Source organism: Halictus rubicundus, chromosome 2 (assembly GCF_050948215.1).
Source record: "Halictus rubicundus isolate RS-2024b chromosome 2, iyHalRubi1_principal, whole genome shotgun sequence".
Taxonomy (NCBI): Eukaryota; Metazoa; Arthropoda; class Insecta; order Hymenoptera; family Halictidae; genus Halictus; species Halictus rubicundus.
Genome location: NC_135150.1, coordinates 24097187 through 24113823, shown reverse-complemented (window position 1 = coordinate 24113823; position 16637 = coordinate 24097187). Strand labels below are relative to the sequence as shown.

Genomic DNA, 16637 nt, shown 5'->3' with positions numbered 1-16637 from the left:
CGTCTCGAGGATGTTTCGATAGATCGCAGTAGGTGCTTCGAGTTGGTTGACTTTGGTGACCAGCAGAGCGACTCTGGGAAGTCGGACATGTTTTTCAGAAGATTCCTACGACACAGGCGAGCATTATCCCACTCGTTAGACCAACATTCTACGTTTGTTGCGCAACCGCGGGCACTACAACGCGACGTTGTGTTGCGTTCCCTTCGCATAATGCCCCGTTTCAGCCGGTTGATTATACCACAGAAGTCCGCATTGGTGTCTCTATCTGCTCAGAATTCAAGTGTCATCGTTTATCTACCCCCGATCTCGCATGATCAATCATCGGGGACGTACGCGCAATTAGATCGTAGAATTCAGTCCAGTTGCTAGCTCTTCAACTCTTTTGCTGCCGCAAACGTAACTGTAAATGTGTGATCAGGATGCTGCAGATCCGGTGGAAAGTCTCGATAATTAATTTATATACAGAGTGTCCCAATAGTTGTACCAGAATCATACAAATGGGACAATTGCAGTCGAAAAATTGAATTTTTGAATCTGGAAGAGGAATACTTGTGTTGTAAATGCACAAAATTGAAAAAATTAACCAAAAATGATTTACTGTATCTACTTCCTGTAAATAGTAATACTACACGAAGCTGTTCACCAGGGTCTTTATGACTCTGTAATTATTTCTATAAACTCATCCCACGGAGAATCATTCGAAACCTCCAAAATTCTATAGTCAAATAAATATTCGAAATTCTACGATAAAACGCGTTTTATCGTGAGTATGGTCCGACAGTGGTGACTCCGAAACCGCGATTATTTTCGCCGGGGCCGGATATAAAAAAAGACAGAGTCCCGAACGGAACCTTTTCTCCGTTCCATTTGCCTGATTGAGACTCCCGTGTCAGTTTCTCGGCGAGTAGGGTGCTGGGAGCAGATTGAAACAGATTTGTCGGCGTGATCGCGGGAGAACGGGCGTGGTATCAGCGAGGTTCATCGACAGGCTCCTCCCCCGGCGTCGATGTAATTAAATTCCTTGATCCCGAGTCGCGAACGACTCTTTCCCAGCGATCGTTCATTCGGTTTCCCCGGTTCGCGAAAAGGTATCGCTATCAGCACGCGGAGAAGCGTTGGGTCAGCTCCCGGGTGACGAGAATGATCGAATGGGGCTCGATATTCTTCTCGGAGGAGGACTCGGTGCTCTCGGAACAATTTTCAATTCTCCTTACCCGATGAAACCAAATTTTATTGAGACCTACAAGGTGCGACAATGTTGTATAGTTACGATAATTACTTGTGAGACTTTTATAGGCATTGGCGTGGCACTCAAATTTTTATTTGCTCCCCAGTATCCTGTAATTGACAAACTGAATTGATATTGTCGGTTAGATTCTCTTAAAATTTCAAAAATCCGGAGAAGACGTAAACATAATTACATACGTGATCCCCGCGTCATAATTGACGCCATTCTACAACGGGTTGCAAACACTGTTTGAAACGTGTGTAAAAAAAAATGCTTAGACTGGATTGGAATTTACTTTGCGGATATGCTTCACAAGGACTGGTTGACAGCGTGCAAGGATTAGTATCGTGGCGGGGGTGGTTGATTAATGGACCCTTTGCTGGGAGCGTTGTATAACGTTGCGTAAAAAAAAAAAGAAAGGGGAGAAAGAAAAATTAAAGGGAGCGGGACCGGTGAAATTGCAACGCTCTCTCGCGATCGATTAATTGGAATTGTCGAGTCTGGTGATCAGCCGGTTGTCGTAGCCGTTGTTTAATCGTTTTTTGATGACGGCGCCGCGATACTTTGCTCTGGCCGCGGATCGATTCGTCAATTATGTCGAATCGCTGCTGGATTTCAGCTACACCCCCCCCCCCCGCTGCTATCCCGCTTGGTTTATTAGACTTTATCGAGACGATTTGGCAGCGGGATATATCGACGCAAACAGGTAGCCGTTTCAACGTCGCGAATATTTTTGGCGTGCTTATATTTATACGGCATTCCCCGGATTTTATTTCTGGCGTCCCTCGAATTTATATTCCCGATTCTCTTCTCCTCGTTTCATTGAATCCCGACACTCCATTCAGCGCGTTTCCTTCTTGATTTTCAACTTGACACTCGCGGGAAACCCATTACGATGGAACACATCTACTTACTCGGTCCTCATTTCTCGCTCTGCTCCTTAACGGGTAACGCTCCCGGGAGGTTTTAAGGATGAGCGACGCTTCGAGCTCTCTCTCTCTCTCTCTCTCTCTCTCTCTCTCTCTGTATTCTTCCTCGGAAAATCAAACATCCAGCCGGAGGCTCCGCTGACGGTGTATACTGATCGGATAATTGTAAACGAATGGAGTATCCAGTTCGATGTTTCGGCGCAGAAGCTAACAATCTGATACCGCTGTGTTTACCTGAACGTGGTCCCCTCGGGTCGTTCTAGGAACACAGGTCAATCCCGAGTCGAAATGGAATAACAACAGTATAAGTCGATCATTAATTTGACCTGGAAATATTTAATTCGAGGACCTTCGAAGTAACGTTAAAATTAACGCCAGTATTCGAGTGGATGTGATAATAATGTTACTTGTTATCGTTGAAGCTCCAAAAGTTGCAATTCTATTAGAATTATACAAGACATACTTGATTTCATAGTTCAGAAATATCGTGCAATGTTTGGGTCGTAATTATTCTAGTATGATATTGATTTGCATTCATTTATAGTTGATGATTTCATTTTATTCTAATCATAGTTCCTGTGTTCATGTATTGTTTGATTAAACATACACTTTGAAATGTTGTATGTTGATAACCAAAACATGTTGAAGCAAGGCAAATATTTGCTTGAAAAAATAATTAAGGAAAACAAACACAAAATTCGTCAACGTCTGACTCCACCTGAAAATCGGACACGATCAGGTGAATTTAACTCAATTTATTCACCGAATTAATTAAAGCCGTTTATTTGCAGTGTTATCCCAGTAAATAAGACTGGAGAACACAGAGCAAAATATTTGTCAAATTATTTCGGTCCAATAAGGTCGGAGAATGCAAACTGAAATACCAACCTTTGAAACAAATCCAACCTTTGAAATAAATAAATTATATTTATTATATATATAACATTTTTATTTTCGCAGTCTATTACTGTACGACTTCGACTCACAAAATAGTAACAATTTAACACCTGGACTACCGAGCCCGTGAAAATGGCGGATTTCAGATTTCTCCTTTTACAATTCGCGAAGTTACAAAAATATTTTCTTGAGAAATTTTTTAGTCTTTACTCAACTACGTGAAAATCCTATGGCATCTGAATAAATGCAATCCTGTTATTATTATAAATACAACAGTCTCGTTTAGGGCTCGGTAGTTCCATTGTTGACACTGCACTTACCATCGCCGATGAAATCACCGACTACAGACGTTTTATTTCACAATGATTGCAGTTCTAAAGACGCAACCACTGGAAATAATGATACACGGTTCTTTATTCAATGATACATTATAAAAATCGCGCAAAATCGAAATAAATTCAACCGTGCCATTTTCATAAGGCAACGCAAACCACTTTTAACGGTCGATTAAATATTCAAACACTTGGTACAACCACGAGAACATTATCGAACAGGTTCCGTGTCGATTTTTCCCGATTCGATGCCGGCCGGGACGGGAAAAATGGCGGCGAATAGCACGCGAGGTCCGTGACAAACGACCGTGGAGGGGCCATTAAACCAAATATTGTGCCAGGAGCTTAGTCCTTAAGAGGCCCGAGACACACGACACAACAGTGAGGGATGGTGTGCAGGGGGTCGTCGGGGGTGGGACAGAGAAGGGGGCGCGTTTAATTCGGTCGAGGAGACCAATCGATCACAGCAATCTCCACCCACAAACGACGATTGTCGCATTCGCCTCGCACCCTTCGCTCAATTCGCATTCCCCGTTGACTGTTGCAGGCCCGTGAACCAACCAGCCATCGGCGCGAAGCGGGGACACCGAGAGATCGATACAGCCGATACGGGGATAACCGTTCGAAAATCGTCCTGGAAGACGGGAACCATCGTAGCTTTACATCCTCCCTAATTGACAGGTGGAGAGAGGGGGCGGGGGTGGGACTGTGTGCCACGAACGAGGATCGACCGGTGCGAAGAAGACGGGAAATCGTGTAAGAAGCGGGTACAACGAGGAAGGACGATAGCGAACTCGGTGAACCTGAAGAGGGAGAGGAAAATTCAAGACACATAGAAAGAGTGAGAGAGAGAGAGAGAGAAGCACGGTATACGGCTCGAAATTTACGAGTGAGCAGGTTTGCTTGCTCGTCTAGGAGCCGAGCTTCTGGGGCCAGTCTAGCACCATAACAAATGGTCCAACCGTAAAGCCAGCTTACCGTAGAACGACACCGGAAGTAGACGCCGGATTTCCGGGTGGCGCAACCTCCGCAGACGTTTCAGCCGAATACGAAGATTCAGGTTCACCGACGTTTCTCTGGAAGAGAATACGATCCTTCGGAGACGGGCGTCCTCACTCTCTCGACCCAGGATCTCTCTCGCGGGATCGCGAGATGATCTCGGGCACGCAACGCCGATCGACTGCCTCGCTGTGAGACTCGTGTCCGAGAATGCCGATGACAAGATCGACCGGGCATTGAGAGACCAACACGCTGGGACCCTACGATCACAAGTCGCCCAAATGGGTTAAAGACGATCGCGATGGACGGCGCGACCCCGTGCTGCTCGCGAAATGGTGATCGTGCTGCCATCCTGGAAACGCAACAAGTGGCGAACCGCTCCTTATCACTGAGGCATCGATGTTAGCCGAGAAACGGGACAGAGGATTCGATCCTGGGCCCCCGTCATCCTCGATCCGAGGATCTTGTGATCATTCTAGGCCGGTGGAGCTCTTCGACCTGGTCCTGAAGAGGTGGTAGTTTGTACATATTAACCCTGAAACAGAGAGAGAGAGAGAAAGAGAACTGGCCAATCGTTTTTTGAACCGAGAATTGTGAACCGACGGAAGAATTGAGAATTGTGAAGAGTATCGAAAGAACTGAGAATTGTGCTGAGAATTGTGAAGACTATCAAAAGAACTGGGAATCGTGAACAAAGTAGAGGGAACCGAGAATTCAAAATTGTGAAGAGAATTGAATCGATCATTTTGGAGATTGCTCGACCTCCAGGCTGGAGGATGGTGCACCGTTGATTCCAGATAGAGGACAGATCTTTCGTGAATCCTTCTCGGGTATCGGTTGTCGAGGATGGGCAATGCCCGCAGAGTTGTCTCCAGGTGTCAAGGAGGGTTCCCGGCGCAGCTGCGATCCGATTCGCCGCGCGGCTGAGAGAAAGATCGAGGGCTAATCTGAGAGGCATCGGTCGCCATCGGATGAGACGATGGTGATGAAGATTTCCGCGATCGAGGCTGGCGTTCCCTTGTTAAGCGCCGTCGGTCCCCGCTGCGTCGTTAAGCAGGCCACGGTCAAGCGATGCGTCGCGGCGCTGTTGCTCGTCTCCGTCGCCAGTATATTCTACTACACGCACTACATCATCAGCAGTCCATTGGCCAGGTGAGTCTTGCTACTATTTATAACCTGGATCTTCTCATGCTATCCCATTAACCTCCTAAGCACTGTACGCCACTATAGCGGCTTCCGTGGAAAGCATCAGTTTGAACGGTACGCCACTATAGTGGTTTCCGTGGAAAGCACCAGTGTGAACGGTACGCCACTGTAGTGGTTTCTGTGGAAAGCATCAGTGTGAACGGTGCGCCAGTATAGTGGCTTCCGTGGAAAGCATCAGTTTGAACGGTACGCCACTATAGTGGTTTCCGTGGAAAGCACCAGTGTGAACGGTACGCCACTGTTGTGGTTTCTGTGGAAAGCATCAATTTGAACGGTACGCCACTGTAGTGGTTTCCATGGAAAGCATCAGTTTGAACGGTACACCACTATAGTGGTTTCCGTGGAAAGCACCAGTGTGAACGGTACGCCACTGTAGTGGTTTCTGTGGAAAGCATTAGTGTGAACGGTGCGCCAGTATAGTGGCTTCCGTGGAAAGCATCAGTTTGAACGGTACGCCACTATAGTGGTTTCCGTGGAAAGCACCAGTGTGAACGGTACGCCACTGTTGTGGTTCTGTGGAAAGCATCAGTTTGAACGGTACGCCACTGTAGTGGTTTCCATGGAAAGCATCAGTTTGAACGGTACTCCACTATAGTGGTTTCCGTGGAAAGCACTAGTGTGAACGGTATGCCACTATAGCGGCTTCCGTGGAGAGCATCAGTGTGAACGGTACGCCACTATAATGGCTTTCCGTGGAAAGCTTCAGATTGAACGGTGCGAACCACTATAGTGGCTTTTATGCCAGCCGCGGACGAGCGCGCCGTACTGGGAAAAGAGAGTCGCGGACAATTGCACCGTACTGAAGAGATTAAAACTGCCGCGTCTCCCAGAAACTAAAGACTGAATTATTTTTATCGATTCGTAAATGTATAATGTGGCATCATAGTTACTGTTGAAAATTTGATTAAAATCTGGTTAATGTAGGAAGGGTGGAATCGTACTCTCGGCATCATAAATCTTGAAATTTTTATTTTGATTTCACTTGAACCACTACTTTGACGAAAACGAAAGCACGTGGGACAGGAGGCGGAGCTAGTGGACCTTGAACGGGGGGGGGGGGGCTATCAAGCACCAATCAGATTTCTACTTTTTAGTCAACTTGCCATGTCTATACAGTAAACTATCACGTGTTATACGTAGACTGCAGATTTCATGCATTTAAATGAATCTGAAAATTCATGTAAAAGCTAATGGGAAGTGTTGGAGACTTGTGTAAAAATTATTCATGAAAAACGTGCCGCGTAAAAAGAGAATCATTATTTAAATTCGTCCGATGCTCCGATTGTGTTGCATCTATCCGTTTCTGTTATGAATGCATTACACTTGCAGTCTGGTTACCAGTCTGATGCATTTGGAATGGTGGAAGCTAATTTCCCCCACGTTCAGAAATTGAGATGATTAATTTCTCAATAATCGTCGTTATTAAAAAGCATTAAAACTCCGCAACAACTATTCTTTATATTATGCAAATCCCGACTCATCTCCAAACATGCATTATTCCACGCACACGCATTTCAAAGTAAGATCAATCTGAACGAACTCATTAGTCTATCAAGTCCGATAAATCAGAACAATAGCCGTATAATTGCATCGTTTTCCCAATTACATCGTAAACGTTATATTCGCATAAACATCCTCAGCCTAATTACGATTACGCTCTTGACGGACTTTTAATAAGTTTGAATTAAGATATCCAGTAATTAAGTTACACGTTACATCGATGTGATTTATGTGAATCGCGATATCCCGTTTGAATTCCATTAATACGATAGTTTCACGGAGGTAAATTTTCTTATCGCGAGCCTCGGCTCGAGATGTTCGATCGCGTATCACGCTAATAAATTCTCTCCCCCTTCCCCCTCCCCCCCCATCCCGGCGCAATTAACAAAAGTCTTTGTTCCGTACGTGTTCCACATCGATTACGCGTAACAGACCGTTCCGTGCGTGGTAAAGGTAATTTTATTACCGGCGGGCATGGAATTCCGTGGTCAGATTAACGAGCCCCGATATCCGTGACATTTTTTACCTGAAACTGCCCCATTGGCCGTCCCACCCCCCGCATATGTTACCTCCGTCGCTCTGAAATACTGAAAAATTCGATGGCTAAGACCGCCGCGTGCCGTCTAGATTCTCGATTTTCATCGATACGCCAATCCTTAAAAACAGAGAATTAAAATTAATTCCGTAGAACAGATCCACAGAATTTTTTTGTTCAATATTATATTCACAAGTATAGCGACTATCACGTTACGAGGTTAACACTGTAGCATTAACATAGCAAGTGGTTGATTTCGCAAAAATCTCCGACACGCACCAAGCTATTTCCTAGTCAATTTTCCAATAGTAATGGGGATTTTATGCATTGATAGCAGAATCGAGTAGGGGAAATTTAAAATTATAGGAATGTTAATGATGTCGACATATTATTTTTTATCTATTAAAATTATTACGAGGAGGAATAACATTCTACATTGGTTGGTGTTTCTTGCAATCAACGCAGACATATTTTATGTCGTAGTAATTAATTCTCTAGTAATGGTAACTTCAATCGTACGTCAACAGTCAGCTCTAGTAGCGCAATCATTTCTTTTGGGATTACTATTTAAAAGTAGGCGGCTAAGGTGTAGGACCTGTTTGATGTACTCACTCATTAAAATATTAATATTGCTAAAATTGTTCATAATTTCTCTGCAACTTCTATCTTTGCTTAATCCAGACATTTTTTTTTAAATTATTCTCTATATTCTGAGGAAAAGTGTAGGTTGCTTAATTCACAAAGTACTAGATGAAGCAGAAAACATCTGGGATGTCTGTAAATTTTAAATATGGTAATTTCTTTATATATGTCGCCAAGGTCTGGATGATAAACGTCGCGGATTTATCCCCACTACCGCGGGGTCACGGAGCTCTAGAGGCCTCGGACGCCGAGGAGTGTTGTTGACATATATCGAGAATTCTCTGTATCCATCGTTTTGAAGCGTTGAAAAATTCGATGACAATTGTCACTGTGTCTCGATTCTCGATTGTAGTCCTCGCTTATGTTCTCCCCGCGGAACTGTCTTTGATAGAATTTCCCAGCGCGAGGTTCGATGGCCCGGTTCACACGGGCGAATTATCGAACGTTGTTAATAGCAAAGCGGGCGTAAGCAGGGTAATTCGAGGAATTTTTCATCGGAATCATCGAGCCATCGGACCGCGAATCGCTCCGAATTGATTCCTCCTGCTCGCTTTGAAAGGACAGGCGTGCACGGGCCCGGCGAAATCACGCATCGGATCTGCAAACAGGCAATCAGCTCGCAAATAAGTGAAAGCCCGTGGCTCACTCGCGTTTATAGATTCGGCCGTTTGACCCCGCGCCGCGATCGCTCGCAAATGATGCCAGCGAAATGCCTGTAATTAAATTGGTCTCGAGCCGTGAGCCCGATCTCGCTCGAAATTTCCAGCCCTTTTGATCCCCGTCCGATGATCTTTCCCCGATCCATCGCGCGCGCCGGTTCTCCACCGGCAAAACAGGTAATTTTGTTACAACTTTTATCGATGTTGTTCACAACCACCGCCACCTTTCCCATCGGCGCAACGTTGCGAGCGGTTATCGAGATCGATCCCGAGCCCCGATAAACGCGAATCTGTCAGGTGTGCGCGGAAGCTTCGGACTATTTCTCAATTTTATTTACACACGACGTTAGAGTGGTGGACACATCGGTTGGACATAAATAATTGCACACGATGGTGGATCGTCGTAACTAGATTTTAGACGATTTTATGCACGCGTTCTAATATTTTTGATTTGCGATTAGTGAAATTGTAAAGGTGCAGATGTGAGGAATTATTCAACAAATTTTTAAAAATGAATTTTTAAATGAATAAAAATTTGGATAGACTCATTCTCGTTATTTTTATAGAGTAAGGTGAAATTGTCACTTTTAGTGCCCCGTAAACCTAGAGCTGAATGTAATATTTTCAGCTTTTTGAGGTTATTAATGCAGAATAGAAATTTCAATTTTGTTTCAACTTCTTGCAATTGATCTGGACAATTTTTATTTATTTAATATCATTGTTATTAGAAGTCATTATTAGTGTATGGATCTTTATGGTTTGACATATCATATCCCCAAAGTCTCTTAGTCTTTCTGCCATTTTTAAATCGCAGTTACTCGTTTCCGTCACAAACGCATAAAATCCGGAGTCTAGTCATTATGCACGAAACGTTTTAATTCTATCTTGTTTTTCGCTCCAAGTGCAATTTATCTAATTATCTGGAGAACGGGCGGTGGTACTGTCAAGTATAAATTATCTGCTGGGTGTTATCTACGTTAAGTAGAAATTATCTAGTTTATAGGCGGTGTCTATAATTTACGCGGCGGAACTTTAGTCGAACCAGTTAAATCGCGTTTCTCGTAATGTCGGTTCCCAGTTCGAGTCCCCTGGGGACGGTCCCGAACACATTCAACATCGAATAACACGTTGTTACGGGCCAGCACCTTGCAACACACGGGAGAACCTGAAAATGCAGTGTCGGGATCCCCGAAATATTTAATAGCCGATTTTTATTCGCAACTTCTTACGATCGGGAACCGTTCGTATCTGCGCTGTTCATAATCTTGAAATTTTGGGCTTATTATTTTCGACCTATTCAAATTTCAAAGCTCGAGTTCGTTGCGATCCTTTCCACAAAGATCCGTAGTTCAAAGATTAATTCTTCCATCAAATTAATTCGAAAGAACATATAAAGCTGCAAAAACAAGGGGAAGATTAACAGTTTCAGGACACGAATATTCTTCCTCCGTGAGACATTACAAAATCTCTTACGACTACAGTGAATTCCCGCTATAAGTCAGTTGCGCGGTTCTGGCGAGAGACTCTTAAACAAAATCTGAGGTTCCCGCCGAACGTTGCATTTGAAATACACAGTTCGCGCTGGAAACGCAAATGTCACTATCCGTCACTATGTCATGAACCTATGACATACAACGGGAATTCACTGCGTATCTTCATGCAAACTAAAATTGTTCTGTATCAGTAGCAACAAGTAGAAACCAAATAGAAAGTCCCGTCTCCCTTGAACAACTTCAACAGGTTGAAATAATCTCGCTATTTCGATTTTCAAGTATCCAATTTTGTCACAAATGCATAAAACCTGCCTATCGCATTGAACATCAATTTTCCCCCGGAAGGAGAGATTAATCGAAGAGAATGCCGAAGGGATGAGGGTTGAGAAGGGACCAAACTCAGCCCTGTCTACAAGGTCTCATGGTGCCCTCAGCTGCGCTAGCAATTGCAAGCCGCTGGTTGATCGAGCCCGTTGCAACTCGCAGCGGGCTAAAGCAACATCTTATTAAGTCCCTCGGCCGGCCAGCTCGGGAGATGCGCCAGCAGATAGATAGACGCTCGGGGGCAGCGTTCGTAATATTTGGACGGATGCGCTGCGACCGGCTCGGTCCAATTGCAATCCTCGTGGATCTTCGCCGTTGGTATCGCTGCAGCCCGGCCAGGTCCGCAGTTAATTAGAGAAGACGAATAACCCCACGGGCCGAACGGAGGCGTTCGTCTCGGCTCGATATGGACCCGATCTCACTCTCGGCTAGGATAACCAGAAGAGTCGGCGACCTCCATGGTTTCCACCCACGTCGCCGATTTCGAACGCTCGGAAACTCGAGGAGCAGAGAGATGGAGAGAGAAAGAGAGAGAGAGAGAGAAAATACGTGTGTGCGAGTCTGGACTCCCGGCTGGAAATCCGGCGTTATTTCGTGGCCGGAGTAATTACATCGCGCCAAATTGTTGCTGGCAGTTGTTTGACTGCGCGGTTTCCTCGGGGACCTATATCTTAATTGCGCGATAATATAGCGAGAGCGGCGCGCACGGACGCCCCGGAGCAGCTCCTACTCGCCAGGATTTGAAGTTAATTACGCGGCTGGACGTGTTTGCTAATGATCGTGACACGCGCGCGGCCCTTACCCGCCGTCAGCAATCGAGGACTCTTCCTTCGTAATGACGTGCCGCGAATTCCCCGGACAACGCTCTGCGAAACTTGCGAAACGCGGATATCTCCGGCGGTCGTGCGACCAGCACCGTGAACACGCGGAATTCTGATTCGGTGCTCGGAGATCTTGACGAGTGCGTTCGTTAGCCCTTTGGACGACGAACGCTTTAGACTCGTCAGGCGATGTCTTGGGTACATTTAAGCACGCTTGTAAATTTGTATCACAAAGACAATTCCCGGAGGATTCAATTAAACGGTGCTACCAGCCGAAGAACTGTCTTTACTTAGACCTCTAATTCAGTTCCGACGATGCTCGTCGTTCAGCAAAGTAACGCAATTAACCGTTAGCACTCGAATGGCGACTGTAAGGCGCCGCTAAAAATTCCTGTATCATTATTCAAAATATTTTTTACGTTATTAAATTTGTTTGTATTTAATGAATTAGTAAACATTTCAGTACTGTACCAGTAAATTGCACCATTTTCATATGTGCAGCATGAAAAAATATATATAGAAGGGAAATATTCTAGGTCGGAATAAATGTTTCGTTTTAGAGTTAAAATGGCTTCGAGTGCAAAGGGTTAAGAGTCTGCCGTGTCACGACGATCTACTTTCTTCTAATCAAATGGCCTAAAGTCTGGCACGTCTCCGTAAAATTATCGTATCCAGAAATATCAATCTTGGTAAATCATCTGGCTCGGCGCGTCTAAAATTCATTCCTGATCTTATTTCTTCTACTTCAAAACGAAAGCCGATCTAATCTCTTCAAAATTGAAAATCCTCAAATGGTATACCGTCTATTCGGACTGCGATCTGTTGCGTTGGAATCTGCCTAAAAATTCAATAAAATTGACCCAGGTACTTCGAAGTACACAGTTTAGGTCTACGAAATCCATACGCTCCAAAGAAACGAAAAGCTTACAGTGATTTCTCTATATATGTCGCCAAGACCTGGATGATAAACGTCGTGAAATTATCCCTATTACTCTGGGTATACCCCGCGAGGGACCGCGAAGGACGCCGAGGAGTGTAAACATAAACTCGAGTTATGTCTCCTGGACGATACACGACGCTGACAAGACCCGCGTTGTTGACATATATCGAGAATTCACTGTATACAGACAATTTTTTTGGGCTGAGGAAAGACCGTAGAGTGCCATTCGAGGTTTAAAATCGTGCATTGATCCAATTTCTTCCGCTTCAAAAGAGAAGTCGACATTGAGCACTCTCGAAATTTTTTTAAGCAACTGGAGCCCAACCTCTTCTCGAAGTCAAATTAACCCTTAACGGTCGTAATTCACCTCTCATGTGACAACAATAATTTGTTGCTGCGGTCGTAGCGTCCGGTAAGGGTTAAAATCAGCGTTTGAAGTTTCTGGAGCCTATTTCAACACTAGGTTTACGGAGCACTGGAAATGACTATTTTACATCACTTTATAAACATAACATGAATGTATCTATCAAAATAGCCATTAATAATGTACACCCAAAGAAATCAATTTGTTAAATAATTCCTCATGGAGGCGTCTTTACGATCTCAATATTCGTAAATTAAAAATATTAGAATTCGTCATTTTTACGGGTTCCGTGAATCTAGTGTTAAGAGCCAAGAATCTGTAGATTCGCGATAAGGTAGAGCGACCACGTTACCGACAAAAATGGTTTTACGTGCCTCAACTTTTCGTCCTTATATGAGAGTATTTTTTGCTGGACAAGGGCTCGTTTGATAGAGGAAGGTTCAATCTAGCGCGCGCTGGTCATGAGCTGACGAGATTATGCGGATATTTGGTAGTATAAGTGTTAGAAGTAGGCCAAAGATTGACGATGTGAGTGCCGTGGAATCCAAGCATTTTGATGTCATTGGATGAGTTTTCTGGATGAAATCGAGAGTAGCGCGCGCTAGGAAACATCTCCGGCTACAAATTGAGCTATATTCTGTCTCGATCCTCTGCAAAATAAACCCAAAAATTGGAAGCACGTTATGATATCGATAATACAGAACAAAAAATGTGACAAGATTAATCACAGACTTAACACCCGTTGGATCAAGACCGCGAAGGATCTTAAGTCAGTGACTGATGGCTGTGAACGGAAATTGTGCAGCAGCTACCGACCTGCTGACTCTGGAAAAGTCACGTGACTACCCTTGGCCCTTAAACCCGAACTCGACATTGAACTCAAATATCTTCGAAATCCCGTTTCGTCTCGGCTCGAAATCAGAGCCAACGGTTCAGTCATCCACATCCCAGTTTCCTCTCGAACCCATTCGTCTACCGGAAGTCTATCTTCGAGAACCGTAATTGATCACCTCGGCCAGCTGATCGGGGGTCGGTGGATGCGCGGGCCACCTTTCTGTTAATTGATACAGCGCTTCGTCCCGACACGGATCAATCTTAATAGATAACCTATGACCGTTCCGCGAGCAATTGTAGGCTCGGAGTAAACCGTCGTCAATCACGAAACCTAATACTCTCGCGCGCCGCGGCGGACATTGACATGTAATTTCGCATCGACGTGGCCACCGTTCCTGCTCCGGGTTCCCTCTATTGCCTTCGAGGCTCGCCAGTGAGCCCCGTGGACACACCGATACTGTGAATCACACGCCGTGTGTCACCTACGAAATGGAGCCGGCCATCTAGACCGCCGGTGACTCAGGCCTTCTTAATTGTCTCGCACGATGCCACGCCGTATTTATTAGCCGGGATCGATAACAGATACTGATTGCCCCCGACCGAGTTACGACCCGTACCTCCGGCCGCGATAATTTATGGCTCTTTGTCGCGGGACGAGCACCTTCGGGCGTGCTCCTCGAACCTTTTTCCGGGAGTCACTGCGTAGAGGGCACACGAAGAGGGCAACTCAAAAATATTTTCCATCGCCGTTGAATGACCCTGAGTCGTAGGTCGCATTGATGTTTTCAAATTGTTAGACGTAGAAAAGTATATCATTCCATTCAAATAAAAACAGAGTTGACCTTCACATGTCCCCTACCCGTCCACTTACAGAAAATCTGTTAACACGAGATTAGGCCACCCTCGGGACCAAGCAAGTTTCGGTTGGCCCGTTTTAAATGCCCGTAACAATAATAATTACTATATACAAAGAAACCATGAAATGGATCGTAAAATCTCGCATAAAATAGTCGCTGAAAGACTACATCATCCTGATCTGAGGAACAGCAACAATGTCCCCTCGCAGTAAATCACCAACCGGTCTTTCGCAAGAAAGGAAAAAACAAAAACACGAGGATATAAGGTATCCGGCGGCTAGCGAGTTGCTAATCCGAGGGGATTGTGTTTTCATCGCAGTTAATCGCCTAACTTGACACGCCTTTGGCCAAGAAAGGGGATAATCTGACAAGAAGGATAATCTCTAACTCGTTAGCCGGCACATGCTCCGTCCACGGTGCCACGATCTGGGTTCTTTGCCTAAGCGGGAAGGTGTCAGCGTCGCGAAAGTGGATTTCAGCTCTCCCTCGCTCCCGCTCTCTCTCTCTCTCACTCTCTCTCTCCCTCTCCCTCTCGCGCACAACTCTCTGCTGAATCTGTTCGCCGATTCTGCCGAGGAGGAAGAGAGACAATCAAGGGCGAGAAGGTGAGAGAAGTCGGTGGCACCACACACAGGGTTCTCCTCGGTTTTCTTCGCGCGGCGCGACGGGGCGAGCGAGAAGCTTGTGAATTGGCGCTGATTGGGTATACGACCAACATCCGGCCGCATTTCGCGTCCCACGATCGAGAATAAGCTTCTCTCTCGACAACGGGAGGCACATGTTCACGCCGCGGACACCGTGCCCGACAGGAGACCTCTAAGACCATTCAGATCTTTGCTACCCTAAGCACAGACCTGCACGGGGTCCTCACACCCGCACCATCAACGCCACCAGACGTTTGCATTCCGACGCGGACACGCCTCGGACTGTAATTGGCTGAATTTATTCGACTCCGGTCACGAACACCGTGTCCCTTTATTATCGGCCAATCATAAATCGGCACCGGGAGAACTATGTCCTTGCGTGAGACTCGCGATCTTGAAATTCACCCGTGACGCTAGAAAGGAAATTTATTTTTCCTTTGGCGGACAATGTGGATTTTTATATAGTTTTTTTAAGGAAGGGAGGGAGGGGGCGATTTGGAATTATGTATAGGTGTTTATCATAGTTTTGTTTAGTTGTATGAATTTTTTTAGTTCGGTTTGCTCGTGTATACTGCACTTATTTGGGATAGTCTTCCTGAAGAGGGAATTTCTTTTTCCTTTGGCGGTCAATGTGGATTTATGTTTTTTTTTTTTTTAATGAAGGGAGCGAGGGAGCGATTTGGAGTTATGTATAGGCGTTTATCATAGTTTTGTTAAGTTGTATGAATATTTTCTTATTCGTTTTTTTCAATTTGTTCTTATTTAGGATAGTCTTCCTGAAGAGAGCACTTCTTTTTCCTCTGGCGGACAATGTGGATTTTTATATATATTTTTTAATGGAACAGAGGGAGGGAGCGATTTGGAATTATGTATAGGTGTTTATCATAGTTTTGTTAAGCTGTATGAATTTTTTCAGTTCACTTTGCTCGTGTATACAATTCTTATTTAGCATAGTCTTCCTGAAGGGGGAATTTCTTTTCCTCTTGGCGGACACTGTAAACTTTTACAATTTTTTTTTACTAGAAAGAAGAGACTGACCGATTTGAAACTTTGCACTGCTTTTCATCACACCTTCGTTAAGTTATATGATTTTTTTCAGTTCCTTTTTGCTCGTGTGTATAATTCTTATTTAGGATAGTCTTCCCGAAGAGGGAATTTCTTTTCCTCTTGGCGGACAATGTCGATTTTTACAATTTTTTTTTAGACCAAAGGAGGAACTGGCCGATTTGAAACTTTGCACGGGTTTTCATTACACCTTCGTTAAATTGTACGAATTTTGTCAGTTCGTTCTGCTGGTATATACATTTCTTAAAAATATATCGTCCAGAAAATGTCCTTCTCCAAGATAACATAGAATAAATGTAAAAATAAAATAGAAGAAAATTAAACAGGATTTTGCACGTGCGAAGAAATATATTTGGACATGTTCCCGA

The 16637-nt window shown here is 44.7% G+C and overlaps 1 protein-coding gene across 1 annotated transcript in view; it reads left to right on the top strand.

Annotated features, from left to right (window-relative positions):
• The window catches only part of Sfl (N-deacetylase and N-sulfotransferase sfl), a 230607-nt gene that overhangs the window by 83614 nt on the left and 130356 nt on the right, over positions 1-16637 (top strand). Inside the window, exon 2 of the mRNA XM_076806140.1 lies at positions 3934-5537. Within this exon, the coding sequence (XP_076662255.1) occupies positions 5365-5537 (173 nt within the window). The 5' untranslated portion in view covers positions 3934-5364. The remainder of the gene's footprint in view (positions 1-3933; positions 5538-16637) is intronic.